Source organism: Panicum virgatum, chromosome 3N (genome assembly GCF_016808335.1).
Source record: "Panicum virgatum strain AP13 chromosome 3N, P.virgatum_v5, whole genome shotgun sequence".
Lineage (NCBI taxonomy): Eukaryota > Viridiplantae > Streptophyta > Magnoliopsida > Poales > Poaceae > Panicum > Panicum virgatum.
The window spans coordinates 30,038,408-30,058,028 of NC_053147.1; the positions used below are offsets into that span (position 1 = coordinate 30,038,408).

The window sequence follows — 19,621 nt, forward strand, 5'->3', positions numbered from 1 at the left end:
CGATGCTATACGGTGCTGAATGTTGGCCTACAAAAAGGCGACATGTCCAGCAACTGAGTGTAGCAGAGATCCGGATGTTGCGGTGGTTTTGCGGGCACACAAGGAGGGATAGAGTCCGGAACGAAGTTATTCGGGATAGGGTCGGAGTGGCACCAATTGAGGAGAAACTTACCCAGCATCGGTTGAAATGGTTTGGACATATCCAACGAAGGCCTCCTGATTCGCCGGTGCGTAATGGGGTTCTTGAGCGGGTCGATAATGTAAAGAGGGGTAGAGGTAGACCTAAACTGATGTGGGATGAGTCGGTTAAGAGAGACCTTAAGGATTGGAATATCTCTAAAGAGATAGCTTTGGATAGGAGCGCTTGGAGACTAGCTATCAATGTGCCTGAACCTTGAATTTATTTCTTTCGGGTTTCATCTCTAGCCTACCCCAACTTGCTTGGGAAAAAAGGCTATGTTGTTGTTGTTGTATTCAACTTCACAACCCATATACATCACAGTATCACACACATACTGTTACTCATAACAGAAATATTATTTCAGTCTTTAATTGCATAATGAACTCCACAGTTGAACAAGACTCTTGGATGTCCAACAACTCAGAGTACAACCAAATTTATTTAGACATGAAAGAATCTTCACATTTGTCATGCTCATGTTCTAAGCTGTGGCAGATTTACAAGTTTTTGCATAATAGATTAACAGCAACGGTAGAGGCGATGAATCAACGGAGCCTTAACATTGATGAGTAGTACAACCAAAGATGTTCCTGCACCAGTTTACAAAACAGAATTAATCTAAACAACTTGTGAGTGCAAAGTTGTTTATGCAGGATTACATAGAGGCTCAGACTCTTACTTACTTATCTTGCTGTCAACACCAGAGTTGTTATGTGCAAATTGCAGGTGAGGTGATTGAGCTGCTATTTTTCACCTTCCTTCTCTTGCTAGAATTTTCCTTGATTGCTCCATTGACAGATACCTGAAGTTTAAGTATAAATCAGGTTTCATTGGTTGAATCATTAACAAGGTCTAGGCACCTCAAATTCAGTAATAATCAAATTGATCATACTTGTATTAGTATAGATATGGTATACCGTACCTTTGGAGTAGGCCCATCACCACTACCATCATTGAGTGGCTCAACCTACAATATGGTTAGAAAAAAAGCTTAACATAAGCTGCTATTATGCGTAAACTTTGCAAAGAAATAGTAATTTCTACAAATCTTACATTTTTTCGTGGCCATTGAATGCATCTTCCAACTGCGTTTGAAAGCTTGCTAATATTTCCATGTGAGCGGGGTAGCAAGGTGGTTTTAGAAAACACAGTGTTGATAAGGACCTCAACGCAATCACCAAGGGGTTGACCATCTGTTGCCTTAGATTTGCTATCAGTTGCTTGAATAGTTGCAAATGCCACCATACTAGTGCTCTGTGGGGAAATCAAACCAACCTCCAAACCACGCTTGAAAACAGTCAATCCACCCTAAAAAAACAAATAACTCTTAAGCTTAAGACTATCTATTTGCATGAGAATTCTGATCATTTAGAAAAAGAACATATAGCACCTTTGGAAGAGGGGTTTGAAATTTCCTTTGCTTCTTATGCAGATTTTTATCTGCAATAGTGTCCTCCCTGTTCTGCTGAAGACTAAGAGCAGCTTTCTCCTCTTGCTGGGTTGGCTGGCCTTTCTTTGGTATTTGTTGAGTTGACACAATCACCTTTTCCACAAGCTATTCATCAATAAATAGAATCATATATACATAGAGTCATATGGAAAAGAAAAATATACACATTCATCTAGCTGCAATACCTCAGTTTTGACTTTGGATCTCTTGCTAGCTCTAGATGAAGTTGGAGTTTCTTTTTCTTCATTGTTAATAGCCACCATATCCTAGTGTCCAAAAAAAAATTCAGCAAGGAATGCAATGGACATGATTCTAGACCCCGAAAAATTAAAATTCCAATGACAAGTTACCTCCAGATCCTCCTTGGGTTCTTGTACAATTTTGTGATTGCTCCCTGCTTTTTCATGACCTTGAGATGCTAATAGCATAGCTTTCAGTTCATTGTGCTTGTTTGTGCTTGTCCTCCAATGAAGACTGATTCTTCTCTAATGTCTTGATTACACTCTAGAGCCTCAAATTTTCATTTTTGCTTTCTTGCAGTTCAGCCTTCACTTCAGCAAGTTCCATTGAAGCTCATCCACCTACTAATAAACCAAGTCCTCGCCACCTTCCGCTCCTTTCTTTAGGAAAGAGCCCTGAGTAAACATCCCCATCACGAGCTTCCTCACCTACAAGTGAAGGATTTGTAGCAAGCTGTCTTCTGATTTCATTCTGGAAAATTCAATTCGAATCATGAGTTAATATATGTTGCTCAACGAATTGTGGTATTACTAGCTTATTAGTACAAGGAACTTACAATATTATCACCACTATATTTATCAACTGGCTGGCCATTTTTCTTTGTATGTGTAACAATGTACAGTTCAGCACGCTCAACTTGTCTACCTTCTTCCATCTCCTACAATATTATCAAATAGTAATAATTGCACATGTAAATAGAAACTTGGGTTATATGAAAGCATATGAATTTCAGCCAATACCAATTGATCAAGTGTGACAGCAAAGCTTCTAGATCCACTAGTGTGAGTCCCATTGAGCTGAATTGCATGAGTGGCTTTATTTTTCTCACATTTAGCCTAGAAGAATTGATCAAAAGTTATACAAAAATAAGTATGAATAGTTGTACTGGTATCATTTGGCTAAGAGTATTACATTATATCCAAATTGATAGTACCTGTGATGCACTTGTCTTCCAATGCCTTACCAGCCACTCCCATTGTGGACCTGGTAACCTTTTGCCACAACCATTACAGATATTTTGTTTTCTTGTTAATTTAGGATTGAAATATTTCCTCTTCAAAACAACCTTAAAATCTTTCCATTTTTTGCTTGCAGATTTCAACACCCAAGGTTTGAAAGATTCATCAACATTAAAGAAAGCCTATAGAAAGGCTAAATTAGCATAATATCCACTGATAAGGATGGAATGAAAGCAAGGTAGACTCTATTAATGTACCTAAATAGTCAGCCACAACTTTTCTTTATCGGACTTTGGTACTCTACTCCAATTGTTAGCTGCCAATGAGATCTCTTTTCCCTTAACAAGAGTGCCTATGAAGCTTGTTAATTTACATGTCTTCAGACCACAAGGCTGACCAAAACGATTAACCTTCAGATTTATTTTATTGTCTGCATCACTATCTTTCCATAATGATTCCATTCTGGTTGGACCCCTTTTACTTTTTTTTTTCAGCTTCATAAAAACAATATAGAATAGTCAACATTTGGTCTGATTTTCATGTGCAAAATCAAAGAGATGTACATCAATGTTATCTAAAAGAATTATTATAAATTAAAAGAACTTGCCTGGTTTTTCCATGCCATCAATATTGTTCAAACTTGATAGATCATTGTCCATTTCAGTGTCATATTGATCTTCAGAGTCACTATAGTCATCAATTTCTTCATTTATTTTCCCATCCTTTGCATCCTGATGGGTTTGTTTTTCTTCTTCATCAACCAATAGAAATAAATAACCAAGAAAGATCTGCAATCAAATCTCAAAGAAAATCATACCTGACTGTTTAAAACTGTTGCAGGAAGATTTCCCTTCATCTCAGCATCTTTACTCCCTAGTGACTCCATGATCAGAGAAAAGTTCCTAGGTCCCCTCAATCTCCCATAGTCATCCTCAAACCTTTCTCCGCTGCCTCTTGTTCTTTTTCGGCTCATCCTTCCTGCAAAGTTGATTCAAAGTCATATATTATCAAACTTGAGAAGTAATACAACAAAGTCATATATTAGTAAACTTATGTAGTAATTCAGTCAAATACTTTAACCTTGGAGGATTATCAACTATAATTCCATCTATATCATTCCTAGTCCAGTTTGTATCCTCCCCGTCAAGACTAGGCATAGCAACATCATTTTCAATAGGCAAATGAAATTTTGTAGCCTCCATATCAAAGAAGTCCCTTGGAGGAGAATCAACCACAGCATGCCAGTCCTTCTCTATAGGATTTTGCACATAATAAACTTGGGTAGCTTGTGTTGCTAGGATAAATGGCTCATGAAAGGCATTGGATCCACTATTAAGTAAATGGTTCACTTCTTTTATCCCATATTTGTCCACTCGAAATCCCCTGCCCTGAACACTATCAACCCAATCACACTTGAATAACACCACGTATCCAGTATTCAAATAATTTAGTTCAATTATTTCCGTTATGCGGCCGTAATATGCAACATCTCCTATAGATGGATTATCATCTCTTGTGCTTGAGAAACTCGAAGTCTTTGCAATCATTGCTACGCCATCACATTGTGTAACTTTTCCTTCAGCAAAGCTCCTTGTGTGGAAAGTACACCCATTCAAGGAATAGCTGTTGTACTTCTTCACCATCCTATAAGGTTTTTGTGCTAGAATTTTAATTTCTTTTGGAACCTCCTTACCTGTATCAATTAATTTTTGAACCTAAAGACAAAATGCTATTAGTGGAAATCAAAAGGAATTCCTAAGCCCTTCTATAGATCTGAAAACCACGTATGAAAGCCACTTACATAATCTGGAAACCAATTGTGGAAGTCCCTATGATGGATGCATTCAATATCACGTTTCTTTATGTGTTTATTGGCAGATAAGATAAGGAGGTGCATTTTACACAAATAAAGATAACATTTAATCCACAAAGGCTAAATCAAAGATTATGGTGGAATGAGAGGATAGAAACGTACTCAGCATATGAACTAATTTTAGGATAGTTGATCAGCACATATCGTTGTGCCTGGATCCAAGATATGTTGTCTAGTTCCATAGCACAAGAACCTGACAAAGGACGTCCAATAATCCTCAAGTATGTAAGCTGATCAGATGAGGCATTATAGGCAGTGCTATCACTGTGACGGCCTACTCGAGACAATTTGGTTTCACAACCATGCAAGTTCTGTGAGCAAAATGTCAGACTTTCATTAAACAGCAAGCCTTCGGCTATTGCTCCTTCTGGGTGACTTTGAGTTCGAACCATACTTTTCAAAGTGTACAGGCATCTCTCTATAGGATACATATTCCAATAGTGTACTGGTCCAGCAAGCATCACTTCCGTTGCAAGATGGATAGATAAGTGAACCATGAGGTCGAAGAAGGTAGGGGGGGAAACCTTCTCCAAAAGGCATATGGTCTCAGGAATTTCAACTTCCAATCTTTGCATCTCACTCACAGAAATAACCTTGGAGCATAACTTTTTGAAATAATTGCTAAGCTTGATAAGTGGGATACATACCCTTTCTGGAAGAACACCCCTAATAGCCAAGGGTAAGAGATCTTGCATAATAATATGGCAATCATGAGTCTTCAGCCCTATCAATCTCTTCTCATCTACACACACCTTATTATGCAAGTTGGACGCCTAGCCATCAGGGAACCTAGCTCCTTTCAAGACCTCACAGAACAACTTTTTCTCCTTAGAATCCATGGAGTATAGTGCTGGAGGTATGTATGACCTATTATTCCCAATATCAGATGGGTGAAGATCTGGTCGTATGCCTATTTCCCTAAGGTCAAGACGTGCATTCAGATTATCCTTGTATTTCTTATCGACACCAAGAAGTGTATTGGCTGTGTTGTCAAAGACATTTTTTTGTATATGCATAAAGTCAAGATTATGGCGCAGAAGCAATGTCTCCCAATACGGCAACTGAAACAAGCAACACCTTTTTTCTAAACACACATGAGATGTCTCTCTCCTCTCCTTCTTCATCCCCACTATGCTTCCTTTTGTTAGAATTCTTGTTCTTCTGAGTTTTACCATATACAGTTTCATGTCTTTTGTCAATTCAGATATTTCATGCCCTGAGAGTGGAACAGGAGGTTCACGAAGCTCTTGGGTACCATCGAAGGATCTAGCTTGAAATCTAAACTTGTGACCAGCACCCAAGAATCTCCGGTGGCCCATGTAGCAAGTCTTGTGCCCGTGTTTCAGCCTAAGTGAACATGTGTCTAGGAGACATTGAGAGCATGCAGATAGACATTCTCCAGACAAGCAACCCCGTCCAATCCAATCACTTATTGTCCACAAAAGTGCAGCACGTAAGAGAAACTTCTCGGAGCGTGAAACATCATAAGTTATGAAACCTTTTGTCCAACACTCAAGCAGATCATCAACAGTTAGTTGCATATAGACATTCATGTCTTTCCCCGGTGATCTCTTACCTGGGATGAGCACAGAGAGAATAAAATTGGACTGCTTCATGCAAATCCACGAGGGAAGATTATATGAGATCAAGAATATAGGCCATATGCTATATGAGACATTCATTCTTCCAAAGGGGTTGAAACCATCTGTTGCTAGACCTAGCCTGACATTTCGACTTTCTAATTTGAAGTCTCGGTGCATTGCGTCAAAATGTTTCCAAGCAGGTGAGTCAGCAGGATGCCGCAGCAAACCATCTTTAGTACGGCCTTCTGTAGGATCAAGAACACCGACTAGCGGGGGGGGTGAATAGGCGGTTTAAAATCTAAAACCAACAACACTAGAGAAATTTAATTAGTAACAAAGGAAAGCCCTATGTCAAGCTATTACAATCTCTAGATAGGTTTGCAACCTAGGGTGACAAGACACGAATCAAGCTCTAGTAAAGTAAATTGCTCAAAGTAAAGACAAGAATAAAAGAGAGCAAGAGTAGTAACCGAGCTTGACACAAGAATATATCCCGTGGTGTCGATGACTTGCCGGTCACCCCTAATCCACGTTGAGGTGGATTCCAAGAATCAACCGCTCCTCTATCAAGAACCTCTTGATCTTGAGCCGGCTTGAATCAAGGAACCGCTCCACACCTCGATTCTACTAGAGTTGCTCTTCACCACTCCGGTGAGGTGAGCACAAGACCTCTCACAACCGAAATCGGGGCTCCTCAACAATCTCCTTGGAGGTGCTCCACGAAATCCACTTCTCCAAGCCGTCTAGGGAGCGGCAACTCCCAAGAGTAACAAGTTGATGACGCTTGCTTGAAGTTTCCCTAATGCCACAAAGCTCAAACTCTTGATGCAATGCACTAGGAAGCTCTCACACTCTTAAAAATGCAATCTCTAAGCAAGTGTGTGTGAGAGAGGGATGCCTTAGCTCTAATGTGTCAAGAATGCTATCCAAATGGCCAAGAGATTCACCCAATGGCCGGGCATTGGGTATATATAGACATCCCTCCAAAAACTAGCCGTTACACTTTTTTCTGCGAAGTCGCGGACCGTCCGCGGTTCAAAAACCGGACTGTCCGCCGTTATAAACCAGTGAGTCAGAGTGCATTTAATGCATGTCAGAACTAGCCGTTAAGCCCTGGCGGACCGTCCGCGCCCCAGTGGCGGACCGTCCGCAGTTAAGAGTTCCAACCCACCAGAGACTAACATCGTCTCTGGAACAACTTTGAGATTAGCCTGCGGACCGTCCGCGCCTCAGGAGCGGACCGTCCGCAGTTTAACTTTTCAGACCAAACCAGAGAAACAACGTCTCTGGTACAAATTTGAAATTAGCCGGCGGACCGTCCGCGCCCCATGGTCGGACTGTCCGCTGTTCAACTTTAAAGCCCACACCAGAGAGACACCCTTTCTGGTACAAAAAAGAAATACAGTAGCGGACCGTCCGCCCACCTGGGCCGGACTGTCCGCCAGCCCACCAGAGCCTCTGCAAGCTCTCTGGAACGATCGCGGACTGTCCGCCCCTCTGGGCCGGACTGTCCGCCAGCCCACCAGAGCCTCTGCAAGCTCTCTGGAACGGGCGCGGACTGTCCGCCCCTTAGGTGCGGACTGTCCGCCGTTACTCAGTGAGCTCTCGAACTTAGTCTATTTCAAATCTTTTCAAAACGCCGTTAGCCCTCATGCATGCAACTAGACATTTTGAGCAAAATGGCACTAAAGACCCGTCAAGCATGAGTACACAACCCCTCTTGATAGAACGGCTAACTATCCAACAAATCCGGTCACTTTTCAACCACTAAACGCCTTGTGACCGGTAAAATACAAAGGCCCTATTTTATACCTTTGCCTTGAGCCCGAGCTTTGCTCATCATCTCCAAAATTCCATACGTACACAACCGAATCTCTTTCATCCGTGGATCAACCTATACTCATTATCTCAAATGAAATCGTTAATCCACAAACCGTTGTCATTAATTACCAAAACTCGAATTAGGGGCCTAGATGCTTTCAATCTCCCCCTTTTTGGTAATTGATGACAACACTAAATTTTGGAGTGATAGTAGTTTTCAAGTCAACTTTATACACTAGGCATAAGGTGGACTTGGAATTGAACTTTGGAAGAACTTACTCATTTTCTTGAAAAAATTCAGAATATGGTATGAATAAATTTCCCAAGTTCGAAGAGTAGAGAGAACTCCCCCTTGATATGTGCATATAAATTTTCATGAATACCAAGCACACATATATATATTTGAAACTTTTGACGGAGTTTTCCCTACAAGTGGAAATCGAGGCATACAAGATACGAGATATATATGATATGAACTTTAACATGGTTAGCACAACCTCACAACCACAAGATGAACATAAATAGGTAAGAGTAGCACAAACCAACATAGTTCATCACACAATACAACCCAAAAGTTCAAATCCAAACACAAGTCTTAAATAGAGATCAAGCAAGACACAAATAGGCATGAGTAGCAAGCGGAAGCCAAAAGCGAATGATCTCCATGAGATGTCCATGAGCTCCCCCTAGATCCAAGCACTCCAAAGCTTCTTCTCCCCCTTTGGCATCAATTGCCAAGAAAGTCAAACGGCTGGTGGAGGAGGTGGCGGTGGGTAGAACGGCTGGTGCGGGTAGAACTCTGGAGGCGGCACTGGAGCTGGAAACACTGAGTAGAAATGATCAGAAAACCCTGTGAAGGCTGTGCTGAAAGCATCAAAGCGCTGCTCTAGCTGCTCCTGTCTCTGCTCAAGCTGCTCAAACTGCTCAGAGGAGGGCAAATCCTCAAAACGTGAGTCAAGGGCTGCTATATCTGAGTGTAAGCTTTCATGAAACCCCTGCATCTGAGTCATCATGGGCTGGAACATCTGCTGCTGCATGTTCTGAAAGTTGAGGTTCATTTGATTCTGCATCTGACTAGCCAACCCCGCAATCTGAGAGGACATGCTCTCCTGCATGGATGCAAAGTATGGATCAAAGTAGCCAGCTGGAGGAGCCCACTGCTGCTGTGCTGGAGGATGCGGTGGTGGCATGGCATGCTGAGCTGCAGCTGCTCCCATATGAGCATCATCATCACTATCATCTTGCCCCTGTGCTTCGGCATCCATATCATCTCCAGGGAAGGGAGTCAAAGGCCTCAAGAGAAAAGCATTGTCATTCTTGAATGGCCTGAAAGGAGTGTGCTTGCTTTCACATAACCCTCTGAAGCTAGTCTTAACCTTGATGATGGACATAATGTATGGAGCAAAGTACAAGTTCATCTCCATGTTAAGCCTCAAGTCTGCAAGCTGATCCATGATAAGAGCAATGACATTTATTCTATTTCCATTCATGACATGAGATATCACATTCCAATAGTGTCCTCTAATCTTGTCCTTGTTGCCACTCTTAGGCATGAATGTGACTCTAGCAATCTTATTGATCACTGCAGGATGATGCCTCAGACCCTGAGTGCCCCCAAAAGTTCTAGCAATTCCAAGATGTGCAGGCTCATAGAACATGGGTTAGTCATTTTCATCTAGTGGGTTTTCTAACACAACATTCATGCTTTGCTCACTATTGATGAAATTATAATCCAATTGATTTGCCTCAGCAAACTGTGCAAATGTAGCACCATAGGTTCTTTTCCCAGTTGTCCACCTAAAAGTTTCCTCAACCATGTTGATCTCTAGGGTGGCATAGAACTGGCGTATCACAGTTTCATTCCAATCACACCTATGCTGCAGAAAATTAGCTAACCCCATGTGCTGAAATCTATCTACTAGATCAGTCATGACTTGTTGTTGTCTCATGTAGCCTATGTCAATGGTCTGATGTTTGAATACATTTTTCTTAACTAGATGACCAAAGTAAACATCTTTTTGTACCTCGGTTTTGAAGAAAAGAATGTTGGTGTCACGAGGTAAGCTGAATTGATCCACTGCTCTTGCATTGGCATAGCTCTCTGCAGTCCACTGACGGCTAGGTAGATCTAGCCCCATTAAATCTGTAATATCATCATCAACCCCTTCAGTCTCTTCCTCTGAAGACTCATCACCTGCATCTCCTACTGAAGAAGCTGCAGCCATCTCACTGACATTTGGAGCATAGTCCACATCATCCGAGTCATCACTGTCTCTTTGTCTTTTGGAAGACATAGCCTTCTTGATTTTAGAAGCTACCTTGATGATCTTCCGGGGTGGCCTGAGATCAAGATTTAACCATAAGAACAATTACTAAAGCAATAGAATGAATCCTTAATGATATAACTCAATTCAGCACTGATCTGAAAAATCTGATACTAGCGGACCGTCCGCACTTCTGAACGCGGACCGTCCGCGGTTCATGAACTACCACGGCGGACCGTCCGCGTCCAGCAGGCGGACTGTCCGCGACCCATCTGTTCTGCGCAGGAACACAAAATCGCCCTCATCTTTGATTCATCCACATTTTGAGTTTCGATTCAAATTCACCAACCAAAATTAAACTATAGCATCTCCTCATCACTAGGAATAAGATCCCCCAAGTATTTTCAAGAATCCATGGCCAAAAAATAGATCGGAGCATCTAACCCTAACTCTTTCCAATAAAGAAATCCAAGAACAAGAGTTAGGGATTCATTGAAATACCGCGAGGACATGATGCACTATCTTGAGAAGAGTCCGGGGATGTGCTCGGACCGTCCGGGAACCACTCCAAAAGGGCTTGACCTTGTCGTCTTCCCCACGTGCTTGAGAGAGAAAGAGAGAGACACTTTTGGAGTATGTGTTCGGTTTGGTGGGGGAGGTGAGGGGGACATCCAATATAAGTCAAGTCTGGCCGACCCCACAATTCTGTCCAGTCGCGGACTGTCCGCGGTCCTTTGGCGGACCGTCCGCCTTTGAATTTCTGCGGTTGACAACTTTTCTGCAGAGCCTCTGGTGAACAAGTCCAATTAACGGCGGACTGTCCGCCCATTACCCGCGGACCGTCCGCGCTACCAAAAATCTGACAAGTCTGAATTCTGCCAATTTTCTCAATTCCAACTCCAATTTGGGATCATTGCTCATATAAAAATCCAAAAATCTCAAATATTGCATGAAAACCTTCAAACGACTTATATGAGCAAGTTTCAACAAGAATTCAAAAATAAATCGAGTAGAATCATGAAAACTCATAAATGGCTCAAAAATACCTAAAAAAAATGAAACAAGAAGTGCATGAAAGAACCATATGCCACATGTGCTAGTTTTCAAGCCACATTTGAGAAGTCAATGATATTTAACTCATTTCTCAACTTGCAAAACCGAGATTCATCCAAAGGCTTGGTAAAGATATCGGCTAATTGATCATCCGTGCCAATACCATCAATCTTGATATCACCCTTGTTCACATGATCTCTAAGAAAATGATGGCGGATATCAATATGCTTGGTTCTTGAATGTTGAACCGGATTAGAGGCAATCTTCACGGCACTTTCATTATCACACAACAAGAGAATTTCATCAAATTTCACACCATAATCTAGAAGAGTTTGCTTCATCCATAATAATTGAGCACAACAACTTCCGGCCGAGATATATTCCGCTTCGGCGGTTGAAAGAGCTACGGAATTTTGCTTCTTTGATGACCATGATACAAGAGATCTTCCAAGAAATTGACAACCACCGGAAGTGCTCTTCCTATCAACCTTGCACCCCGCATAATCCGAATCCGAGAATCCAACCAAATCAAAATGAGCACCCTTGGGATACCATAAGCCAATATTAGGAGAATATTTCAAGTATCTCAAGATCCTCTTGACGGCGGTCAAATGACATTCTCTAGGTGCGGCTTGAAATCGTGCACACATGCAAACACTAAACATGATGTCGGGCCTAGATGCGGTCAAATAAAGCAAACTACCAATCATAGAACGGTAAAGCTTTTGGTCAACCGGGTTACCTCCCTCATCTAGGTCGAGATGCCCATTTGTGGCCATAGGAGTCTTGATTGGTTTTGCATCTTCCATTCCAAATTTCTTCAAGATATCCTTCACATATTTTGATTGACACACAAAGGTGCCTTCCTTGAGTTGCTTGATTTGAAGTCCAAGAAAGAAACTCAATTCACCAATCATGGACATCTCAAATTCCCTAGATATCATTTCACCAAATTCCTCACAAAAACTTGGGTTAGTTGAACCAAAGATAATATCATCGACGTAAATTTGACAAACAAACAAGTCTTTACCAATATCTTTAGTGAACAAGGTAGTATCAACCTTACCAATTTTGAAGCCCTTAGAGATAAGAAAATCCCTCAATCTTTCATACCAAGCTCGTGGAGCTTGCTTAAGACCATAAAGAGCTTTAGAGAGCTTGTATACATGATTTGGCTTCTTGGGATCTTCAAAACCGGGAGGTTGCTCAACAAAAACAAGTTCACTAATTTTGCCATTCAAGAAAGCACTTTTCACATCCATTTGAAAAAGTTTAATGTTGTGAGAGCAAGCATAAGCTAATAAAATTCTAATAGCTTCTAATCTAGCAACGGGAGCAAAAGTTTCACCGAAATCCAAACCTTCGACTTGAGTGAAGCCTTGAGCGACCAATCTTGCCTTGTTCCTCACAACCATTCCATCTTCATTTTGCTTGTTTCTAAAGACCCATTTAGTGCCAATAACATTATAATTCTTGGGCCTCTCAACTAAATCCCAAACTTGATTCCGGGTGAAATTATTTAATTCTTCATGCATAGCATTCACCCAATCCGGATCTCTCAATGCTTCATCTACACGGTTAGGTTCAAGAAAAGATACAAAAGAATAATGTTCACAAAATGAAGCAATGCGAGATCGAGTTTGGACACCCTTACTAATATCACCCATGATTTGATCCACCGGATGATCCTTTGCAAGAACATGATGAATTCTTTGAGGAATAATGGGTTCTTGAGTTGATGAAGAAGGTGCACTAGATGAACCAACTTGATCTTGTACTTGAGAATCATCATTACTTGAATCTTGTATATTTTGTTGTGCTTGATCATTTGAGATAGAAGTTGAAGGATTAACTCTAATAGAGATAGAAGGACCAACTTCATCTTCATCTTCTTCTCTTGGTCTAACATCACCAATTGACATATTTTTCATTGCATTTCTCAAACCATCACTTCTCACATCATCAAGATTTTCTTGTTCATTGTGAGACCCATTGGTTTCATCAAACTCAACATCATATGCTTCTTCAACAATGCCATGTGTTTTGTTGTAGACACGATAAGCCTTGCTACTAGATGAATATCCAAGAAGAAAACCCTCATCACATTTGCTTTGAAACTTTGATAACCGAGTTCCCTTCTTGAGAATATAGCATTTGCAACCAAACACTCTAAAATATGATATATTTGGCTTCCTTCCAATGAGCAACTCATATGGGGTCTTGTTATGAAATCTATGGCAATACAATCTATTTAAGGCATGACAAGCCGTGTTGATTGCTTCGGCCCAAAAACTATCCGAAACATTATACTCGGAGAGCATTGATCTTGCCATATCAATCAAGGTTCTATTTTTCCTCTCGACAAGACCATTTTGTTCCGGAGTGTATTTGGTTGAGAATTCATGCTTGATTCCTTTCTCATCACACCATTCCTCAACTCTTGTGTTTCTAAACTCACTTCCATTGTCACTCCTCACTTTCTTCACTTTGAGCTCAAATTCATTTTCGGCCCTTGTAAAGAATTTCTTGAATGTGTCATATGTATCGGCCTTGTCATGAAGAAAGAAAACCCATGTGTATCTTGAGTAATCATCAACTACCACAAGACAATAGCAATTTCCACCAATACTTCTATAAGTTGTAGGACCAAATAAATCCATGTGCAATAATTCCAAAGGTCTCTCGGTTGACATGACACTCTTAGTGGGATGAGTATTTGCAACTTGCTTTCCGGCTTGACATGCACTACAAAGCTTATCTTTATCAAACTTCACATTCTTCAAGCCAACTACTAAATCATGCTTCAAAAGTCGGTTGAGTTGTTTCATGCCAACATGACCAAGCCTTCTATGCCATAACCAACCCAAAGATGATTGAGTGAATAAGCAAGTGGACAAATTTGCCTCTTTAGTTGCAAAATCCACAAGATATACATCCTCATGTCTAAATCCTGTAAAGATGTGATCTTTTCCATCCAAGCTAGTCACTACAACATCATCTTTAGTGAAACTACACTTATATCCAAAATCACAAAGTTGAGTGACCGCTAAGAGATTAAACTTGAGAGAATCAACTAACAATACATTTGAGAGAGAATGATTGCTTGAGATAGGAATTGTACCAACTCCTTTGACTTTGCCCCGGCTATTGTCACCAAAGATAATGTCACTATAGCCACCAACATTCTCATCTAGAGAGAAAAACATCATTTGATCTCCGGTCATGTGTTGAGTGCATCCACTATCAAGCACCCAATGTCTTCCCCCGGACTTGTAATTCACCTTTGCACCACCCTTTGCCATAAGACAATGTGGTGTAGAGAAGAGTGATGGAGTCTCCTTGATGGCGATCCCGGCAACTCCCTTGGATGGCTTGTCATCATCATCATCATCATCATCGGAGCTTGCATCGGAATCCCATTCAACAAAATAAGCTTGGCCATTCTTTTTCTTCTTGATGAACTTCTTCTTCTTCTTTTCATCATTTTTCTTGTCCTTTTTCTTGTTTGGACAATTGACAATGATATGACCTACTTCACCACAATTAAAGCAAGTCTTGTCCACAAAAGGATTTTTTCTTGATGATTGACCTCTCTTGCCAAAGCTCTTCTTGCTCATCATTCTATTGAATCTCTTGACAAAAAGAGCCATCTCCTCATCCGATTCTTCTTCTTGGCATCCACTTTCTTCTTCATTTTTGCTATCTTGAGCTTTGAATGCCACACTTTTCTTTTTCATATCAATTTCTCCACCATGAGCTTCATCTTGAGAATTCTTGAACATGTCATGGGTGAGAATTTCTCCCAATATTTGTGTGGGAGTTGCGGTCTTCACATTTGACCTTACAAGTAAGGTCACAATTGTGTCATATCTTTCCGGAAGACATCTAAGAAACTTGTGGTTGAAATCCCCATCCGGTACCTCAAATCCAAGTCCCTTGAGATCATTTACAATGTCATTTAGCCGGTTGAACATCTCGGCTATGCTCTCATCCTTCTTCATGGTGAATTCACTAAAATTTCCTTTAAGCAAGTATAGCTTGGCCTCCTTCACCGTTGATGTACCCTCATGAATTTCCATGAGCTTCTTCCATATGTCATTTGCATTTGTGAGGCTCTTGACTCTATTGAATTCATTTACATCAAGAGCACTAAAGAGCACATTAACCCCTTGATCATTTAGTGTCTCATTTTCCTCATCTAGGGGTGTCAAACTCTTTGGATCCAAAATGACATATCCATCATTTACTACTCTCCATAGCTTTCTACTCATGGCTTTGAGATGAGCCGACATCCTAGTCTTCCAATAATCATAATTGTTCCCATCAAAGAACGGTGGCTTCCCAACATGAATCCCATAATCACTAGTCATTGTTCTACTCCAAGATGGTTAAATCCTTAATTAATGGAGTACTTAGCTCTGGTACCACTTGTAGGATCAAGAACACCGACTAGAGGGGGGGTGAATAGGCGGTTTAAAATCTAAAACCAACAACACTAGAGAAATTTAATTAGTAACAAAGGAAAGCCCTATGTCAAGCTATTACAATCTCTAGATAGGTTTGCAACCTAGGGTGACAAGACACGAATCAAGCTCTAGTAAAGTAAATTGCTCAAAGTAAAGACAAGAATAAAAGAGAGCAAGAGTAGTAACCGAGCTTGACACAAGAATATATCCCGTGGTGTCGATGACTTGCCGGTCACCCCTAATCCACGTTGAGGTGGATTCCAAGAATCAACCGCTCCTCTATCAAGAACCTCTTGATCTTGAGCCGGCTTGAATCAAGGAACCGCTCCACACCTCGATTCCACTAGAGTTGCTCTTCACCACTCCGGTGAGGTGAGCACAAGACCTCTCACAACCGAAATCGGGGCTCCTCAACAATCTCCTTGGAGGTGCTCCACGAAATCCACTTCTCCAAGCCGTCTAGGGAGCGGCAACTCCCAAGAGTAACAAGTTGATGACGCTTGCTTGAAGTTTCCCTAATGCCACAAAGCTCAAACTCTTGATGCAATGCACTAGGAAGCTCTCACACTCTTAAAAATGCAATCTCTAAGCAAGTGTGTGTGAGAGAGGGATGCCTTAGCTCTAATGTGTCAAGAATGCTATCCAAATGGCCAAGAGATTCACCCAATGGCCGGGCATTGGGTATATATAGACATCCCTCCAAAAACTAGCCGTTACACTCTTTTCTGCGAAGTCGCGGACCGTCCGCGGTTCAAAAACCGGACTGTCCGCCGTTATAAACCAGTGAGTCAGAGTGCATTTAATGCATGTCAGAACTAGCCGTTAAGCCCTGGCGGACCGTCCGCGCCCCAGTGGCGGACCGTCCGCAGTTAAGAGTTCCAACCCACCAGAGACTAACATCGTCTCTGGAACAACTTTGAGATTAGCCTGCGGACCGTCCGCGCCTCAGGAGCGGACCGTCCGCAGTTTAACTTTTCAGCCCAAACCAGAGAAACAACGTCTCTGGTACAAATTTGAAATTAGCCGGCGGACTGTCCGCGCCCCATGGTCGGACTGTCCGCTGTTCAACTTTAAAGCCCACACCAGAGAGACACCCTTTCTGGTACAAAAAAGAAATACAGTAGCGGACCGTCCGCCCACCTGGGCCGGACTGTCCGCCAGCCCACCAGAGCCTCTGCAAGCTCTCTGGAACGATCGCGGACTGTCCGCCCCTCTGGGCCGGACTGTCCGCCAGCCCACCAGAGCCTCTGCAAGCTCTCTGGAACGGGCGCGGACTGTCCGCCCCTTAGGTGCGGACTGTCCGCCGTTACTCAGTGAGCTCTCGAACTTAGTCTATTTCAAATCTTTTCAAAACGCCGTTAGCCCTCATGCATGCAACTAGACATTTTGAGCAAAATGGCACTAAAGACCCGTCAAGCATGAGTACACAACCCCTCTTGATAGAACGGCTAACTATCCAACAAATCCGGTCACTTTTCAACCACTAAACGCCTTGTGACCGGTAAAATACAAAGGCCCTATTTTATACCTTTGCCTTGAGCCCGAGCTTTGCTCATCATCTCCAAAATTCCATACGTACACAACCGAATCTCTTTCATCCGTGGATCAACCTATACTCATTATCTCAAATGAAATCGTTAATCCACAAACCGTTGTCATTAATTACCAAAACTCGAATTAGGGGCCTAGATGCTTTCACCTTCCTCGTGCCACCTCATGAGTGGTGATGTCCTTGAAGACATGAATAGCCTTTGAAGCCTCCTCTTCAACGGGAAGTGCCGAACCACCTTTTGAGGGACCCTATGGACTCGTCTTCCATCAAGCCCAACTTTCTCACTCTTCCACCTACTCGCATGACACACAGGACATATTGTAGCATCTGCATATTGTTTCTTAAACAGTATGCAATCATTTGGGCAAGCGTCGATGCACTCATAAGAAACACCAATGGCCTTCACAAATTTCTTAGCATCATGGAAATTCTTAGGCAAGGCTACACCATTTGGAAGGGCATCCTTAATTAATGAAAGAAGTTCATCAAAACAATTATCGCTGACCCCCCCCCAATATTCTTTATGTTAAGGAGCCTCACAAGAAACTGAAGATTTGAGAACTTGCAGCCCGGATATAGCTCTTTACTGGCATCATTGACTAGCTTGTAGTAAGTTTCAGCATCAATATCTAACTCATCCTTCAATTCCTCATCCTCCCCAGAGCACGAGTGTCATACATCCCAAATGCCTCCAAGAGCATCTGATCTATTTTTATCACTGCTAGCATTGTCATCTTCACATCGCGAGCTTGAGGCAACAACTGGATCGGATGACCATAGGCCCTCCCCATGATGAATCCATGATGTATAGCCAGCCATGAACCCATCAGAAACCAAATGATCCAATATTTCTTGTTTCTCAAACCAATATGCATTTCTGCAAAACCTACATGGGCAAAGGATCCTATTGTGTTCTGCTGATTTGGCAAAAGCAAATTCTACGAACTTTTTAACTCCTTCCCGGTACTCATCTGCGGATCTAGTATAGATTGCAAACAGTAAGTCATAGATTGAGCTATTAATTAACTTTCAATTTGACAAGCTCTGTGTGACTCGTATTACCTAGGTGTTCTCATCCACCTCTTGTCCATTGCTGTAACCAACAGACCAAACACTTCTGAAAATAATAATATGTTTTAGCACTAATCAGACTAAGTGGACTTTAATTCCATGAAGAGCTAGTTTAATCAAACCTTCGTGATCAAATTGGAGCCAATGGAATCGACTAGGGAGGGGAGCAATTCAGTGATGGAATCGACTAGGGAGGGGAGCATTTCAGTGATGATATGGGTGAGGAAGCGAGGACGATGTAGAGGCAACCATGGAGATGAGGAGAGGAAGGGATTCTCACCGGTGACGACGAGGATAACGAGTATGGCGATGCCGACGGCGAGCTCGTGGCGGCGGGGACGAGCAGATCAATTGAGTCAGGTACGGTGAGCTCGTGGCGGCAAGGACGAGGAGATCAATCCCGTCGGGTACGGTGAGCTCGTGGCGGTGGGTAGGACGAGATGGAGCACCGTGAGGATGAGGGCCGAGCAACTGAAGCATCTCCTCGTAAGAAAAGACTTAAATGTGTTACAAACATCAGTCCCAGAAGGCTGATGACACATTTATTACATCAGATGGTTCATTACCGTACAACTCTACGCGGTAGTGAGCAGAGAAGCGCCACTATCGCGAGGATTACAATCCACACATGCAACGATATTAAATATAAAAAGAAAGTCATCAGAGTCTTGCGTCATGCGGTATTTCCTGCGGGTGACCCTAATCCACAGGTAAGGCTGGGTGCAGGACAGTACCCCTACTCAACGTCGTCGAGTACAAAGTCTGGATCTTCTTCTGTAAAAATAGAGAATGGGGTGAGTACAAACATACTCAGCAAGTCCAACCACACCCACGGAGGGAGTATAAGCAGAGTAATATGCACAGGGTAATTCAAGGATAAGGTTACAGTTTATTTTTGCGGAAAACGATATTTTATGCAAGAGTTCATTTGAAAGCAAGCATTTTACAAAACCAGTTTTTCTTGTACCGAGTAACACCAAGAGTTGATCCGCACAGGATCCAAGTTTTAAGACTGCTACCGGACTCCTCATCCGCCGTAGCACTCGGCACAACTGCCGGACACATTTCCAAAACAACTGACGCCAACCCATCCCAAAGTAAACACTAG

General features: G+C 42.1%; 1 protein-coding gene across 8 annotated transcripts; it reads right to left on the reverse strand.

The window, feature by feature from the left end:
- Positions 1-518: 518 nt before the first annotated feature.
- Positions 519-18,977, reverse strand: LOC120665621. Of its 8 annotated transcripts, XR_005671244.1 has the most exons (18): positions 18,794-18,977; positions 18,505-18,559; positions 17,590-18,421; positions 4,806-6,528; positions 4,632-4,728; positions 3,911-4,545; positions 3,648-3,808; positions 3,088-3,561; positions 2,806-3,012; positions 2,612-2,707; positions 2,428-2,529; positions 1,982-2,342; positions 1,817-1,897; positions 1,572-1,736; positions 1,235-1,489; positions 1,104-1,148; positions 861-983; positions 519-771 (listed from the first exon to the last, which is right to left on the reverse strand). XR_005671244.1 is itself a non-coding variant. In XM_039945228.1 (10 exons), the coding sequence occupies exons 4-9, from the start codon at positions 2,057-2,059 to the stop codon at positions 891-893; spliced, it is 717 nt and encodes a 238-aa protein (XP_039801162.1). In that variant the 5' UTR covers positions 2,060-2,342; positions 2,428-2,529; positions 2,612-2,707; positions 2,806-3,049; the 3' UTR covers positions 670-771; positions 865-890. The 8 variants fall into 8 exon arrangements, 2 of the variants coding, with proteins under 2 accessions (XP_039801162.1, XP_039801163.1); XR_005671246.1 differs by lacking the exons at positions 4,806-6,528; positions 17,590-18,421; positions 18,505-18,559; positions 18,794-18,977 and having other exon boundaries at positions 670-771; positions 865-983; positions 4,632-4,781; XR_005671247.1 differs by lacking the exons at positions 3,911-4,545; positions 4,632-4,728; positions 4,806-6,528; positions 17,590-18,421; positions 18,505-18,559 and having other exon boundaries at positions 670-771; positions 865-983; positions 18,794-18,970.
- Between the last annotated feature and the right edge of the window lie 644 nt (positions 18,978-19,621).

Coding starts and splice junctions, on each gene's coding strand:
- LOC120665621 (XM_039945228.1), bottom strand. CDS start 2,059: ATGCTATTAGCATCTCAAGGTCATGAAAAAGCAGGGAGCAATCACAAA. Junction 1,737..1,816: donor GATCCAAAGTCAAAACTGAG/GTATTGCAGCTA, acceptor ATTGATGAATAG/CTTGTGGAAAAGGTGATTGT. Junction 1,149..1,234: donor TTCAATGGCCACGAAAAAAT/GTAAGATTTGTA, acceptor ACCATATTGTAG/GTTGAGCCACTCAATGATGG.